At 44.1% G+C, this 16,282-nt stretch overlaps 1 protein-coding gene and 1 long non-coding RNA gene across 4 annotated transcripts in view; one reads left to right on the top strand and one right to left on the bottom strand.

Annotated features, from left to right (window-relative positions):
- Positions 1-8,241, bottom strand: part of ZFP64 (ZFP64 zinc finger protein) — a 79,558-nt gene extending 71,317 nt beyond the window's left edge. The window contains exons 1-2 of one of the 3 annotated variants that reach the window (XM_077113910.1): positions 7,949-8,241; positions 4,595-4,834 (exon numbers count right to left, since the gene is read on the bottom strand). In XM_077113910.1, coding sequence (XP_076970025.1) covers positions 4,595-4,834; positions 7,949-7,994 — 286 coding nt within the window. In that variant the 5' untranslated portion in view covers positions 7,995-8,241. The remainder of the gene's footprint in view (positions 1-4,594; positions 4,835-7,948) is intronic. The other 2 variants (XM_077113889.1, XM_077113899.1) reach the window with 2 other exon arrangements.
- LOC143644649 (uncharacterized) overlaps positions 8,185-16,282 on the top strand; it is an 86,254-nt gene continuing 78,156 nt past the window's right edge. The window contains exons 1-2 of the long non-coding RNA XR_013156808.1: positions 8,185-8,624; positions 10,727-10,822. This is a non-coding gene — a long non-coding RNA (uncharacterized LOC143644649). The remainder of the gene's footprint in view (positions 8,625-10,726; positions 10,823-16,282) is intronic.

The following is a 16,282-nucleotide window of genomic DNA, read 5'->3' as shown; positions in this document are numbered from 1 at the left end:
TTCCCCACATTCCAGCTCTCTCTTGAGAGTAAAGTAGAAGTATATGGGCTCAGTCAGGTTCACAGACATATTTTCGCCAAAAAGAACTTTAAAAATTGGGCAATTTCACATTTTCCGGCTTTTCTGTAAAACCCAAATATCTAACTGGCTAGTTCCAAAGAGCAGCTGCACCTGCTTTCTCCACTTCATCCACTACTCTCTAATGCCTTATGCACAATCTCCATCTCTATTTCTACCTATATCACCCCTGTTCTAGAAGTTTTTCTTGCATATAATACCATATAATAGACATGCAAATGCATTTCTTATACTTACTTTGAGAATCTTTTAGTTTCCCTTTAGTAGGCTAAATCATATTCCATTGTCTGAATCTGATATTTATTGATCCAATTCCCTTTTGGCATATACATACAAAGATTCCACTTTTTTTTTTAATATCACATACTGTAAACAAATATTCTTGTATATTCATTTATGAAATTATAAAGGAGGAATACCTAGAAGTGGGCTTACTGTGTAAATGTTTATATGTTCATTTTAACACTTGAAAGATAGCACAAAATTGCCGTCTAAACATGTTATACAAATTTACACCACCAGGAAACGAAAGATACAGGCTTTCCCCTCGCCATATTTCCCCTGCATTTCTTTAACTACTAAGGCAAGGGAGCCTCCTTTTATGTTTACTGAACCTTTTGAACATCATTAGCTGCCCTTTGCCAACTTTCCCACTTGTTTCTTTTTCTCAACCTTTATTGATTTTATGAGTTCTTCATATATGAGGGACATCACTCGCATATGCTGTGTACATTTTTCCAAGTTATTTCTTTTGACTTTGTTTATACTTTGTTTCTTATAAGGGTTGGGAAGTTTTCCCCCATTATAATCTCAACTAACCTTCTTAGCCCTTTACTCTTCACTTCTCCTTCTGGGACACCAAAGATTCTTACATTTGTGTGCTTTTTTTTGTCCATTATTTCCCTGAGATCCAATGTAAATTTTTCCATCTTTTTTGCAATTGGCTATTTTGAGCGTTCAAAATTAGTTGTTCTGTCCTCTCGTTCACCTCGTCTTTCTTCTGCCTCTTCAAATCTGTTGTGTGTCTCTAGTATGTTTTTTATTTGGTTTACAGCATTTTAATCTTTGTCATATCTGCTATTTTTCTATTTATTTGTTCAAATTCCTCTTTATGCTCTCTACTGTCTTCTTGATCTCCTTTATGCCATTAGCTATCCCATTTATTTTATTTAGTTGTGAACATCTTTAATTAGTTGTTCCAAAGTCTGTGTCTCCTCTGGTATTTTAATTTCGTCATTAGGCTGGGCTCTATCTGTCTGCATCATGATATGCTTTGTGATCTTCTATTGTTTTCAAGGCATGTAAATATTTTGATAGGTTTACTTTGAAAGTTGATTTCCTTTAGCAGCCTACAGCTTTATATTGCAGAATGGAGCAGGATGGGGGGCATGGGGCAGGGCACAACAGTGTGGTGATGCTTTGTAGAGCAGGTTCAGGCCAGGTTGGGGATGCTATGCTGGTGCCTGTGAGCTTGTGGTATGGGTTGCAGGGTTGTGGAGGTGCAGTGTGGGAGCCAAGGGTAGGGTGCAGCTCAGGCAGACCTTGGAGTGCAGGAGCAGGGTGCAGCGAGGAGGACGCAGAGTTAGAGCACAGCGGGAGGCAGATGGGGAGGCTGTGTGGATGCATGGGGGCTGGTGTACAGGTAAGATGTGGGTGGGCGTGTGGAGCTTGGGGGATGTGGGTATCAGGGTATAGGGTAGGTGATGTAGAAGTTGGGCACGGGGTGGGGGGGCAGGGTGCGAGTGTGTCCTTGTGCAGGGAGAGGGGTTGAGAGAGCCCTGGATGCGGCTGTGAGAGTGTGTAGGGGTAGGCACAGGTCAGCTTGCCGGACATGGTGGGGGGTGGCATCAAGGGGCAGTGCCCTGGAGCAGGTACATAGGTGTGGAGGGTTTGGACAGGTGGGCATGCATGTGCAGGGCAGGGGCTATGTAGCACAGATTCGCCCGGGAGCACCTGCCAGGTGTGGGAGCAGGGCGCTTGTGCTCGGGGGTGGGGCAAGTATATACGTTTATGGGGCAGGGAGTTGGGGTGCAGGGGTCAAGCGGTCAGCGCACAAGCATGCGCATGCCTGGTGACGGGGAGGATGCGGGTCGCCAGGTCTGTGGGGCAAGGCCCTGCTGTGCACTGGTCTAAGGGGTGGGGCCCTGGTGTGCACATGCGCATTGCTCAGGGGCAGTGAACAGGGGTTGCGCCTGCGTGAGCTGGGGGCGGAAGGATGTGGTCTGGCTGCCCTGGTCTGCGCTTGCCCAGAGCTGAGGCGGTGTGGCTGGCGGCCATGTACGTGCTCGGGTCTGGGCGGGCCTTAAACCGTACACGTGTACAGAGCTGGGGGTGGGGCAGGGTGTGGTTGCACGACTGTATGGGCTGGGGGAGGTGTAGCCGGGGTACAAGGTAAGTACTGGCAGCCTTTATGTGCTGGCAACCGCCTGCAGGGGGCGGGGGGGGGGGGGGGGTAGGGGGGTTTTGGGAGTGGCAGGGTGAGACTGTGCTTGGGGAGGAGAGATGGGTTGCGCTGCGGCGGGCGCGCGCTTAGGGTGTGGGGGTGGGGCAGGCACATGTGAAATGGGGGTGGTAGGGTGGGGGCGCTTGGAGTGCGGGAGGGGGCAGCGGGTGACGGGGCTTAAGTGCATGGGGCATGGGGCGAGTCGCGGGTTGTCGCGGGTCTCGGGGCTGCTCTAGTGAGGGTAGCCTGTTCAAGGAACGTGGCTTAGCTTACTTCCTAGTCCTCCTCTCCCTGTCTGTGCAATCATGAGGGCTCCGGGATTCCGCATTTTTAGACTGTTTGCACCAGCTGGACGGGCTCGGATTGGCTGCCTCTCAGTTTCAGCTTTTGCAACAGAGCCTCCCTATGTGGTGTAGAAGACTCTCCAGGTCACTTCCACTCCAGAATAGCCATCTCACCTTCTCTAGCTGTTCCCTGGAGCAGGGATGAACTCAACCTATCCTATTCCACCATCTTCCTAGAACTTATACTTTGTTTTTTACATTGGAAAAATTATAACTTTATTTGTAACCACATTTATGCACATTTATGATTTCTTTCCTTTACAGAAGGCCAGGGGGTGGGTCCACAAACCTATCTTTGGTAGGTACAGTATTAATTTATATATATATATATGTATTTTATATATATATATTTTTTCATGGGCAGGCATCAGGAATCAAAGCCGGGTCTCCAGCATGGCAGGCGAGAACTCTGCCTGCTGAGCCACCGTGGCTCGCCCTATGTATTTTTAATTAAAAAAAATTGAATACCATTATCTCAGGAATACATTCTCCACTTCTTCATAGGCCCCAGTACTGTCTGTACTATTTCATAAATGGGTTTCCTTAGATTACTCAAGTTATCTGTTTCGCTCCTTGTGTGGGTATGTGTATGTAATATTAACTCTAGAACATTTATGGTTTCTCTTTGTACATTTAAATTTTTGATCCATCTGTAATTACTTTTGGTGGCGTGAACAGAGATAGCTGAGAGCTTTTTTTTTTTGCTTTCCTGGTCAGCAGCACAGGGGAGAGGAGGTGTACTGGGTTGAACAGTGTCTCCCCAAAATTCATGTCTACCTGGGATCTGTGAATGTTACCTCATTTGGAAATACAGTTTTAAAGATGTAATCGAGTTAGGATGAGGACATACTACATTAGGGTGGACCCAAAATCTAATAGGAACGGAGTCCTTATGAGAAGAGGGAAATTTGGACACAGAACAGGGGCACACAGGGAGAAGATGGCTGCGTGAAGATGGAGGGAGAGATCTGAGTGATGCCGCCACAAGCTAAGGAATGCCTGTGTCCATAAGAAGCTGCAAGGAGCAAGGCGTGGATTCTCCCACAGAGCCCCTGAATATGGATTTGCTGCTGTCTTTATTTCAGACATCTGGCCTCCAGAACTATAAGAGAATAAATTGTTTTAAGCCACCCAGTTTGTGGTACTTTGTTACAAACCCTAGGAAACTAATACAGGGTATCAGTTTATACCCTGTCTGTAGACTTTTTACTAGGACCTCTGCCTCATCTTTTGGGTTTCAGCTTGCATATTCACTTCTTCCCTCTCTTGGCAATCACGGCACTGAGGTTTCTAACAAGATGGTGCTAAGACTGAGGAACTGATTACAAATTTTATAAAACACCTTTTTCTCCTTTACACAAATAACACAAACTTAGGGGGTCACACACATACTCCTATCACCCAAAACAATCACCTTTTCTATTGTGATATATTTCCTGTAAGTATTTTTTTCCTTTGCATAAAGCTTTTTGCTTTAGAAACCTGTTTTTCTGTCTGTTTCGTTTAATGTGTGACAACACTTTTATAACTGCTAATACTTAATGTTTTAACCTAGCAGTTCCCAAACCTGGTTGGGCAGCTGGCTTCCCAGTGGGACTTGTTAAAAATAATGAATCAGCAACTGTAGGGGTAGGTCCTGAGAATCTATATTTTTAACAAGTTCCATAGAGGCATCTGGTATGTAGCCAGGCCAACTGTGAGACTCCTGCCCGCCCCCCATCCCTCATACCTGTGATCGTCTGGGTCTCTGAGGTGATGGTTCTAGTGGTAGCCTGAGTCTGGGTGGCTGGCACCGTTTCCTCTGATACAAACTGGACAGTGCTGGGGGCTGCCCCAGGCGTGCTGGTCAGCTGGCAGCCACTTTGCTTGTGAGCTACAAAGGCATCCAGGTTGTTAAACTGCTGCTTGCAGATGCCGCAGATGTGGATGTCAGGAGTCAGCTCAACCAGCACCGTTGTGCCACCTGGAACTCCATGGGACAAAAGGAAAGTCATAGATCAATTGCAAACATCTATAAATTACAATGAAAACCATTTCCATGGTATGAAAGAAGGGTCTGGTGGCAGACATGGCCAGTTGCTGGCACAATATTCATCCTACTCCCCTCCTCTTTCTTGCAAACAGAATCCTAATTCTATCCTACCAGCAGTGTGATGGCTCGTGATGCATTGCAGCACCTTGAGGTTGCTAGTGGCATTTTGGGCAAGAAACTTCTTCCATGTGTGGGGCTGTCCCGTACTTTTCAAGACTAGCAGCCATCCCCTACCCCAGCTAAAAGCTAGTTGTGTCTTCCAGTCATTGTGAAAACCCGTCTCTCCAAGTTTCCAAATACCTCCCCCACTGAGAATTAAGTCTAAATAATCTTGGTCCTCTAACTACCTTTGGGAATCCTCCAGGGTACGGCTGCCTGGGGCTTTTGCAGCCATTTTATAACCTTGTGGAAAATGCAAGAGCCCTTACAGATGCTAGCCCTGAATTCACTGATGTCCTGAACCAACCCTGAAACCATCGACCTCCAGACTTCTTGCTAGGACAGTGAAAATGAGTTTTCTGTTACTTGTAGCCAAAAGTCATTCCAAACTGATAGAGACTGCATTTCTCTGTAGTAATGATAGTAAAAGTTAATACTGTGTTACTATTTATAAAGTCTGGCACCAAATTAGAAAGTGCCACATAAATGTTTGTTAAATAAATGCAATTATTAATAAATTTCTAGGCAATTTGACTACCTTAATTAACAAATTTAAAATTTCCTTTGCCGCATTATATGATAACCCATGGTTATAACAATATCTGGGAGAAGAGAAACAGATAAAGAAGCAGAGGAAAAATCACCCACAAACAGATAAAGAAGCAGAGGAAAAAATCACCCACAACCTTTCCATCAATAACTACCATGAACATTAGGAAAATTTTTTTCCATTCATCAATTTCTTTATACTTAAAAATGGCATTAGATTATAATGCATTGTAAAATTAATCTTTTCTTATATGACAACACATAAGCGTTGTTCTATTATCATCAAAAGCTCTTTATAAATGTAATTATTTAATGGCAACACATAATTCCATGGTAGCCATGTGTCATAATCTTCTGAACATGCAGTACTTATATTATTTCCATTTTCCCCAAGTCTAACTACTACGAGAACTATCTTTGTACTTAAATGGTTGGTGTTCATAACTTTCTGGACAATTATATTTACATTATATCCAATTTTCCCCAGATCTAATGAAGACAAGAAATCTCTGCATGGAAGTGCAAATTAGTCGACTTGCTAAGTAGAGATGCTTGGGGCTGGAGCAGAATGTTGTTTTGTTTTTTGCTTTAGCATAAAATAAATATATTGGAAGACACTGGGGAACTCACTTATTGATGGGAAGGCTGCAAGGCCAGGCAAGAAGGCAGATAAAGCAGAGCCAAGGTTGAGTTACTGGGATGACCAGCTTTAGGGGGCTGTACAGCAGAATGTTAAATACTTTGAAGTCGATGTTTGGGAGGAATGGAGCTTTTTCTCCTGGGGAGCACTGCCTCCTTGTTGCTACTGAGGTACCCACGGGACTAAGGAAAACCAGGAACTGAGTGACGAAGTGACTTGCACTCTTGAGAATTCCTTAATGACAGAACAGGACCGATAGCCACGCTTCATTTCTCACCAGGACTAATAAATATTGTCACAGAAAGTGCACAAAGTAATGACCTATACCTACACTGCCTCTTCCAGTGTGGGTTTCCTAAAGGTAAAATGGGGAGAAGAGGTTGTACTTCATGGGACTGCTATAAGGGTTAAATGAGGTGGTGCTTGTAAAAGGCAGGCACAGGGTGGGGCTTGGGGGTGTTACAGGGTAGGTACCTTACTCTCCTTGAATTGGAAAGAATCCCCGGCTGAAGATTTGGAATAATAAATATACCGACTTTGTAGGCTCTGGTGAGAATGAATTGAGACCAAATAAAAGGTAGTGGGAACAGGTATGTGTTCAACAACAACAAAAAGAATTTCTTTTGCTTCAGAAGGCTCTCCAAAGCTATCTCAGCATTAGCATGACCTGGGGTGGGGTGGGGGTGGGAATGGGAGTCGGGGTTGTGAGGGTTAAATGGGAAGGTATCTGAGCCCCACTAGGAGATAGTGATTCATAATGGGTGCAGGTGGGGAAGTGGGGTTTGGGGAAACCAGTGCTTTTCACAAGTTATGCGAATAGTACCCAGCTACGTCTGTGAGCCAATGTGTCCAAAACTGTTAAGAGTAACAGCCAGCAAGTTGGGCACTTCCTATACACCAGGTATCTGCAGACTACCGTCCAGGAGTTCTCAAACTTAAACGTGCGCTTCTGAATCACGAAGGCAGCGAGGAAAAGACCCCAGATTCCCGGCCCCACCCCCAGAGAGCTGATGGGTGGGACTCACGAAAGCTTTTAAAAAATATATATATATATATAATAAGCGCTCGCGCTCCCAGGTAACTGATTTGCGCTCAGTCCCTGGACCACACTTTGAGAAACAAGGCAGCAGGCAAAAACCAGTACTTGGAAAAGGCTGCTACCCTCAACGGGAAAATAAAAATGAACCCCAAACTCCAAGAAAGCGACCATGGCCCCGTCTCCCAACCAGAGCTCCAACCTTTTAGTGGGAAAAGGCTTGCTATGAACCGGCAAGCCCAGGCGGTCAGACCTTATGAAATCTTTCAATCCCAGGCTCCAGGGGTTTCGAGCCACCGAGGCAGAAGTTTTTCCATCAGCGATGCCCCCAAGGCCCCCGAACTCCGCCCTGGGGGACGGGGAATGCCCGGAGGGGGTGGCAATTGTCTCCATGGCGTGCCCACCACCCACCGTTCCCTTCCAAGGGGTCTTGCATAGCTAGAGGGCACCTCCCGCATAGTGCCGGATTGGGTGTGCCCCCACCCCAAGCCCGCTCCGATGCTCCCTGCACGGCGCGCCCGCTGCGATCCCCGAGACGCCAGCTCCCGGCAATCACCCCGATTTCGGGGCCCCGGGCCTGCTCGCTGCGTAGCAGACGTGCTAGGGCCCGGGCCCCGGAGCGCGCACTGGGCCCCGGAGCGCGCACTGCGCCCGGAAAAGCACTTACTTTGCACCGAGCCTGGGAAGCTCTCGCCCTCGCTGTTCGCGTTCATGGCCGCAGACCCCGGGGGCCCCGGCCAGCCGGGGCGCTAAGGTGGGGGGGCGCTGATTTACATGGTACACGGACTTTTCCTTTTATTTTTCCATACCCCCGCCCCCCCCAACCTTCCTTCTCCCAACTCTGCGAGGCGGGGAGGACGGATGTAAAGCAAGCTCCACTTCCGCTACCTAGAGGGCGCTGGCCCAGCATGGCCGCCCGAACCTGGCGTTGCATCAGTGGCTCCCCGGGGAGGCTGCAGGGAAATCCCGATGCCCCGGTCGCGCGGGCCTGGGCCCGCGGAAGCTCCTAGGAGATCTGGATGGGGACACGCGTCCCGGCGGGTGTGGGGACCGCGGGCGGCTAGTGACGCCACCCGCGTCCGCGGCTGCTGGCGCCGCAGCAGCACCCTTGGGCCGTAAGCGTTCGGCCTCGCGGGCTCCGGGAGCCTTTACACCTGCCGCCAGGGCATCTGGCTCCCAAAGAAGCCGTGCAGCGTGGCTCTCGGGACATGTCGGTGGACTGCAAAGAGAAGCGCTGCAGTTGCGCGGTGGGCGCGCGTGGCCGTGGCGGGTCTGGGAGAGAACCCCTGCCGAGCGTCAGCGCTGGGCAAATCAGGAGAGCGCTGGGCGGATCCCCTGCCCAGGTAGTGAAATAAAGAGGACCGTGATGGTGGGGATGATTAGAGGAAGAGCCGTGATCTTAACGCCCAAGAGTCCCCTACTCCAGGTTTTTCCCAACTTTATTGAGCGTAGGATTATCTGGCAGCTTGTCAGAACGTTGACTGCTGTGTCCACCCAGAATGTCAGATTCAGTTGGTCTGGGGTGGGTGGGAGTGAGGCCTGAGTATTTGAATTTCTAAGTTTCCCTGTGATGTCCTTGATGCTGGTCGGTGTCCACACTACCTGTCTGATTTGTCTCCACTTTCCCGATCTCTTACTGCTCTCCCCCTCTTGCTTTAGCTCCCTTTTCTCTGCTCATCTCTCTGCTGTCCAACCAACCCGCCAGCAAATTCCAGTCTTTCTATTCCCTCTTCCCAGATATCCATCTCCATCCTTCCTAACGCCTTGAGGTCTCCATCCAATATCACCTTCCCAGGGAGGCTGTCCTTGGCCAGCGTATTTTAATATTGCAAATTCACTATGCCCCCCACCTCCCTTTATCTCCCTCCTGCTTAGTTCTTTTTCTTAGAACTTATTACATCTAACATATATGCATGTCTCTATCTTACATACTGTCTGTTTCCCTCCACACTCAGCCACTTTCCCTTCCTGTCCTCCATAAAAGCTGGGATGAAAAAAAAATCTTGTCTCATTGCTGTATCCTCAGCAACTGCCATGGTGCCTGGCACATAGTAGGCTCTCAGGAAATATTGCTTGTGTGATTAATGGAAATTCCCTTGCTGCTTAAGCCCTTATTCATTGAGCAACTATTTATGATGTTAGATACTTCTGTGCTGGCCCCAGGTCTTAGGAAGATGACCCAAATGTGGTTTGTGCTCTAATAGAATTTGGCTTGTGGAAGAAAGGCAGTTAATACTCAAACAGTCAAATTAGCAGTACGGTTTCTTAGAGTGGTAAGTTCTCCAAGACCATAAAACAGGGATGTGATAGGGACTAAATGGAATGGTCAAGGAAAGCCTCTCTGAGTAGGTAATATTTAAAAGAAAGAGGCGGTGGGAGATTGGAGGGATGGGGTGGGGGGCTGTGTGGGCAGGGAAGGCAGCCCTGTGAGGAGAGAGTAGAGAGGAGGGGAGAGGGGAGATGGGCAAGAGCCGTAACGGGGAAGAAGCTAGATGTGAACTGGCCATTGCTCATCAGTCTCACTGCAAGTCTTACCACTTGCCACCTGCGTTGTTCATACCAGTTGTTCTCCTTGTGTATTAGTTAGGGTTCTCTAGAGAAACAGAATCAACAGGGAACACTTGCAAATATAAAATTTATAAAAGTGTCTCACGTGACTGCAGGAACGCAGAGTCCAAATCCACAGGGCAGGCTGTGAAGCCTACGACTCCGATGGAGGGTCTGGATGAACTCCGCAGGAGAGGCTCACCAGCCGAAGCAGGAATGGGGCCTGTCTCCTCCGAGTCCTCCTTGAAAGGCTTCCGGTGATTAGATTTAGCATCACTAATTGTAGAATTACAATTCTACACCCCTTTGGCTGATTACAAATGGAATCAGCTGTGGATGCAGCAGACGTGATCATGACCTAATCCTATGAAATGTCCTCATTGCATCAGACAGGCCAGTACTTGCCAATCAGACAAACAGCTACCACAACTTGGCCAAGTTGACACATGTTCCTAACCATGACACCTTGTCTCCTTGCAACATGCCCAGCTCTTCCTGCCCCAGTGTCGTTGCATCTGTCCCTCCCTCTGCCTGGATTTCTTTCAGGTCATCCAGGGTCAAATGTCACTTTCCCAGAGACCTTTGCTGTCACCTCTTTAAAGCACCTCCTCCCTCTCTTACATCACCTTCATTATACCTATCCTTAGCTGACATGATCCAGAAAAGAACTGCAGCTTAGAGCAATGTTTAATTTTTGTATTGCTTAATGAATCTTTACACGTGTACACCTGGATACCCCCTCACCCCACCTCCACCCAGATCAAGATACAGAACATTTCCAGCCCAGGGCCAGCTCTCTCAAGCATCAATGCTCCTCAAACCCACAGGGGTAATTATCCTCTTCCTGACTTTTAGCTCATCCCTAAATAATGTGAGGACAATATTTTTTCTATTTCAGAGAAAAAGCACCTGAAGAGAAGAAGCACCTACAGGGCTTGCCTAAGAACAAATACTTGAGTCCCAACCCAAATTTACTGCATCACAATCTCCTGGGGTAAGCCTTGGTAATTTGCAAATATTTCACAAGTGGCTCTGGTTTAATTCTTATTATACCAGATGTGGGTCTGAGCATTTCTGGCTTACTAGTTAAGTTCATGGGTCCTGGAGTCAGGCCACTCCACAACCATGAAATCCTGGTGCTACTACACTGTCACTAGTTGGGTGACCTTGGGCTAGAGATTCAGCTGCTCTGTTTCAGTTTTGTGTAAATTATGTAATAGGAGTGGTATGCTGGTTTGAAAGGATGCATGGAGCCTAGAAAAACCACGTTTTAATCAAAATCCCACTTCATAAAATGGCAGAATAATCCCTATTCAGTGTTGTATGTTTGAATCTGTAATTAGATCATCTCCCTGGAGATGTCTCCCAATCAAGAGTGGGTGTTAACCTGGATTAGGGGAGATGTGTCTCCACCCATTTGGGTGGGTCTTGATTAGTTTACTGGAGTCCTATAAAAGAGGAAGCATTTTGGAGAATGAGAGATTTGGAGAGAGCAGAGAAGAATGACATTGCCATGAGAAGCAGAGAGTCTGTTAACCTGCAACCTTTGGAGATGAAGAAGGAAAAAGCCTCCCGGGGTGCTTCATGAAACAGAAGCCAGGAGAAGAAGCTAGCAGATGACGCCGTGTTTGCCATGTGCCCTTCCAGATGAGAGAGGAACCCTGACCGTGTTCACCATGTGCTTTTCCAGATGAGAGAGAAACTCTGTGTTCGATCAGCCTTCTTGAACCAAGGCGTCTTTCCCTGAATGCCTTAGATTGGACATTTCTATAGACCTATTGTAATTGGGACATTTTCTTGGCTTTAGAACTGTAAACTAGCAACTTATTAAATTCTCCTTGTTAAAAACTGTTCCATTTCTGGTATATTGCATTCTGGCAGCTAGCAAACTAGAACAAGTGGTATCTGCTTCGGTAGGTTCTTTTGCTGAGGAAATGAGTCAATATGCATAAAGTGCTTATAATAGTGTCTGGCTCATAAAACTGCTCAACAAATTTTAGCTATTACTTTTATTTATACTTGTTTTTATCTGTTTCCCTACCAGATTGTAAAACCATGAGAGCACACTCGTCAATGTATTCATTCTGCATCCCCAGGTCCTAGAGCAGGACCTAGTGCTCAGGGGCCCCCAATTCAATTTTTTTGTTGAATAAATTTATGCATCTTTCCATCAGCTTCGTTTTAACCCTTTGCTGCCAGGCCCAGCCATACTGTCTCTTCTGGGACATCTAGGTCACTGCAATGATCTTTTTTTTAATCTTAAAATATCCTCTTGGTGGGCAATGATGGCACAGTGGCAGAGTTTGTGCTTGCCATGCTGGAAACCCAGGTTTGAGTCCCAGTGCCTACCCATGTAAAAAAAAAAAAAGTCCTCTTTTTATTTCTTGTTTTTTTTTTCCATGTATCTATAATTGTTTTTCTTATTGCAAGTATATTGCAAATTTTTAGTTAGAAATTTGAAAATATGTTTAGAAAAGTATAAGGAAGAAAATAAAATCCACTTGTAGTCCACTACCAGAAATAAGGTTTTGATTGATGAATATACAAGTTATTTGTGTGTGTGTGTGTGTGTGTGTGTGCATACACACTCTCACACAAATTTTATTATATATTTTACAAAAAAGTGATAATAATTTACATGTTCATTTACCCTTCTTTTCAATGAACATATTCTAATCATGATTTTAAAGATTAAATAAATAATACAAATAATACCTGAGATCCCAAGAACCAGCGATTACCAGTATTTACATTTTTATGTACTGCATATCTTTCTAGGCTGTTTCTATAGAAATATAATAAAATGAGCTATATGAATTGCTGATATTTGTCTATTTTTTTACTTAAAAATGGTTTCTTATAGTTCAACTTAATATATATTCACCACATTGATATTATACTTCTGGGAGAGATTGCTGTTTGTGTACCCAATGTCTATTCCTTCAGTATTTCTTAGAATACAATTCCTGATTGTTGGTTGGCACGTGGCCTCATGCAAAAAGTTATTTCCCAGCTTCCTTTGCAGCTAGGCATGGCTGTGTGACTAAATTCTGGCAGTGTAAATGGAATGTTACCATCTCTGGGACATCTGTTAAAAAGTACAGAAAACATGTACCCTTTGTTCCTTCCTATTTATCGCTTTCTTGCTTGCAATGGATTCAAGCCACCATTTTGGGTTATGAGAAAGAAACATATTCTATCTGTAGCAGAGTGGTGAGCAGGAAGTAGCCCAGATCTCTAACTTCTATGGGGAACTGCCAACTGGACTGCATACTACAGGACTTCATTTACAGAAGAAACGCACTTTTGTCTTTTTTTAAGCTACTGCTATTTGGAGTTTTGTTTCACATGCAGCTGAATCAAATTACAATCTAACACTATACTCTGCTTATTATTTCATAATTGACTTTTTTAATTTGAAGAATTTCCACTCTTTAATTTGAAGAGTTTAGTGGGTACATTAGAATCACCTGGGAAGTTGTTACATATACAGATGTCCCAACCCCATTTTTGAAGACTGCTTTAGAAGGTCTAGGGTGAGGTCTTATGCACTCAGTGTTTGCAAACCTCTTCTCCCATTGTTACTTTTAGTAGTTGCATTATTTTTTCATTATGGGGGTGCATGATAATTTAGCAGTTGCATATTTAGTGTGTTAACTGGATGTTTGCTGATGATCTTTTGGATATTCTAAGTAATATTCCACAGTAGCTTTTTTATTGGCCCATGTGATTCTGTTACCTCTCTATGTACAACCACTCTACAAATAGCTGTCTTAGGTTAGGTACCTTTGTTCAATACCATTTAGAAGAATTTTTCTTCCTTCCTCTTTTCTGATAATTTTCACAAGATCTATTTCTGAGAAAGATTACATATCTTGAAAAGTTAACAGCCTTTGTTTGAGTAGAATGCTCAGGGTTTCTTCATAAGTTTTTAATCACTTCTCATTTAATAGATGAAATATGGAAATTGCAAACTTCTGCTGGGGTGTTAACATACTGTTAATCCTACTCTATGTTCTAAATCTAAGATCTGAAATAAATATGAAGCTTTGGCCAATGTTTAAAAGTTGATGGATTTCTTATAAAAATTGAGAGTTTTTAGCCTTTTTTTTAAAATGGAAAGATCTGGGAAATCTGGACCTGTCTTGTCACATGGGAACACTTGGCTGGAACTTAGAAATTACCCCTTCTTTGGATGGAACTCAACCTCTCTCCAGTTTACCCCAGACCCCACCACTCCCAATTACTCCTTCATATCAAGGCCGAGCGTATCATTGCCCGTGTGCTGCATATATTTGACTTTTCCTAAAATTTCCAGTGTATTTCTGATAGAAAAAGGGATTTTTCCCTCTCCATGATTTAATATTTCTGTTAACTAAAAATCTTTACCAAGGCATTACCTACCTTACCTGAACTAAGTCTTTTAATGTTCAGAATAGGAATAAGGGGGAGACACCATTATCACTATTTTGTAGATAGGGAAACTGAGTTTCATAAAGGTTACATAACTGTCTGCCATCAAAAGGCCAGTGAAAGACTAATTTAGTTAAGAATCTTTGAGAGCTAGTATCAGAAACTGTCGAAGAAAGAGATTTCCTAAGTGTTTCTAAGTCAGTCTAATAGAATTTCTTCTTTGCTTAGATAATTTCTGGCAGGAGACTTTCAGGTATTTTCTAAAATTACAAGAGCAGATACAAATTTTTAAAGATTCCTGCAACATTAGTTATAATGAGAATAAAGATTCATAGTCAGTGAGTTAATTATCATAAAGTTTGTCAGCAAAGATATCCCACTCTTAACAAAATAGTTGATAATTTCAAATGACTAAAATTTTCCCTATATTAAACATTTTAAGAAGCATAGTTTCCTATCGCAATTATTCACAGTTGTACTAAAATGTAAGTTTCCCCACAGAAACTTGTTTTGCCTTGTGTAACAGGCAACTAAAACAGTGCCCCACATTAAATTTACTTAAATCCTTAAATGCTTCTCTTTCTCTGGTTGGGTCCTGACTGACACAGCTGGATTAAAGCATGTGGGCCGTAGAATTTCGTTCTTTCTTTTTCTGGACACTGTGGGTGATTCTCAACAGGAAATGGCCTCAGTACGTCCTTGGGGAACTTGTTAAGGATCCATGTGCTCAGGCAGCACCCAGACTGGCTGGAAGAGACTCTGGGGCATGCAGTGGAGGCAGGCACCACGTGGAGACAGCCTGCAGCGACCCAGCCAGCACCTCCTCGCTCAGTTTCCTGGAAACTTGATCCAAAGTCTGTAAAGGGACCAGTGGGAATTTTTTAAAATTTCAAAATTAATTCACTAACAGTATTTAATAACTGCTTGCCATCCTTTACATATATATGAAGGTCAAAGAAGAAACACTTGAAACTTAGAAATAAAAGAGAAATCGCTCTGGTCATTAAGTGGTGATTACACAACCCCTTTTTTTGATGAGAGCTGGCTTTGAGACTTGCCTGGCACCTGAGGGTGGCGTGCTTGTGTTTTATGCACTCATATAATTTCATTTGTGTGAACATGCACTGGCCTGATTTTTTCATTATTTTATAGAGTTACTGAAGTAATAGTACAAAAGATATACAGTGAAAAGTAGGTGTCCCTTCAACCTCCCCTATCCCCCCAGTTTCCATTCCAAGAACCAACCTCCGTTAAAAGTTTCTTGGGTTCTGTTTAGAACTTTCCTAAATATGTACAAAAATATGAAGGTATATTCATTGCTTTATCTATTTATATCAAATTTTAATACAGTGTAAACATTTAATACCCGGCTTTTCATCCTCATTTCCTTTCCTTTTCTTTCTTTCTCACTCTCTCCTTCCTTCCTTCCTCCCTTCCTTCCTTCATTCCTTCCTTCCTTCCTTCACAATATTTCATAAACACAATGTTCACAAGTGCATCTAGATTTACCTCATTGCTCTAGGAAGAGTTCAGTTTTCCGCTACTTATATATGAGAAATCTACTTAAGCAGCCCCTGTTGATGGACATTTAGTCTGTTTCAAAGTTTTTGTTACTACAAACAAAAAACAGCTGCACTGAATGTCAAGATCTGTATCTGTCTCTATATGTACATCTGTAGAATAATTTGCTAAAATAGAATTTCTACATGTCTGAAAATATCATTTTACACTCATATTTTGTTGATAATATGACTATGTTTGCAATTCTAGAGTAGGTGGAATACTACTCAGCAGTGTAAAAAAGAAACAAAAATTGATGCATATAAGCCCTTGGATACATCTCAAAGATATTATGTGTGAGAGAGAAACTAATCTCAGAAGGCTACATACTATACAGTTCCATTTATACAACTTTTCAAAAAGATAAAACCAGAGTCATGGAGAACGTCAGTAATTGCCAGGGGTGTGGGATGGGGAGGGTATGACTACAAAGGGACAGCACAAAGCGGGGTTTGGGGATGCTGGAACCACCCTGTATCCT

This window comes from Tamandua tetradactyla, chromosome 1, assembly GCF_023851605.1.
Source record: "Tamandua tetradactyla isolate mTamTet1 chromosome 1, mTamTet1.pri, whole genome shotgun sequence".
Taxonomy (NCBI): domain Eukaryota; kingdom Metazoa; phylum Chordata; class Mammalia; order Pilosa; family Myrmecophagidae; genus Tamandua; species Tamandua tetradactyla.
This window is presented reverse-complemented; position numbering and strand designations above follow the sequence as displayed.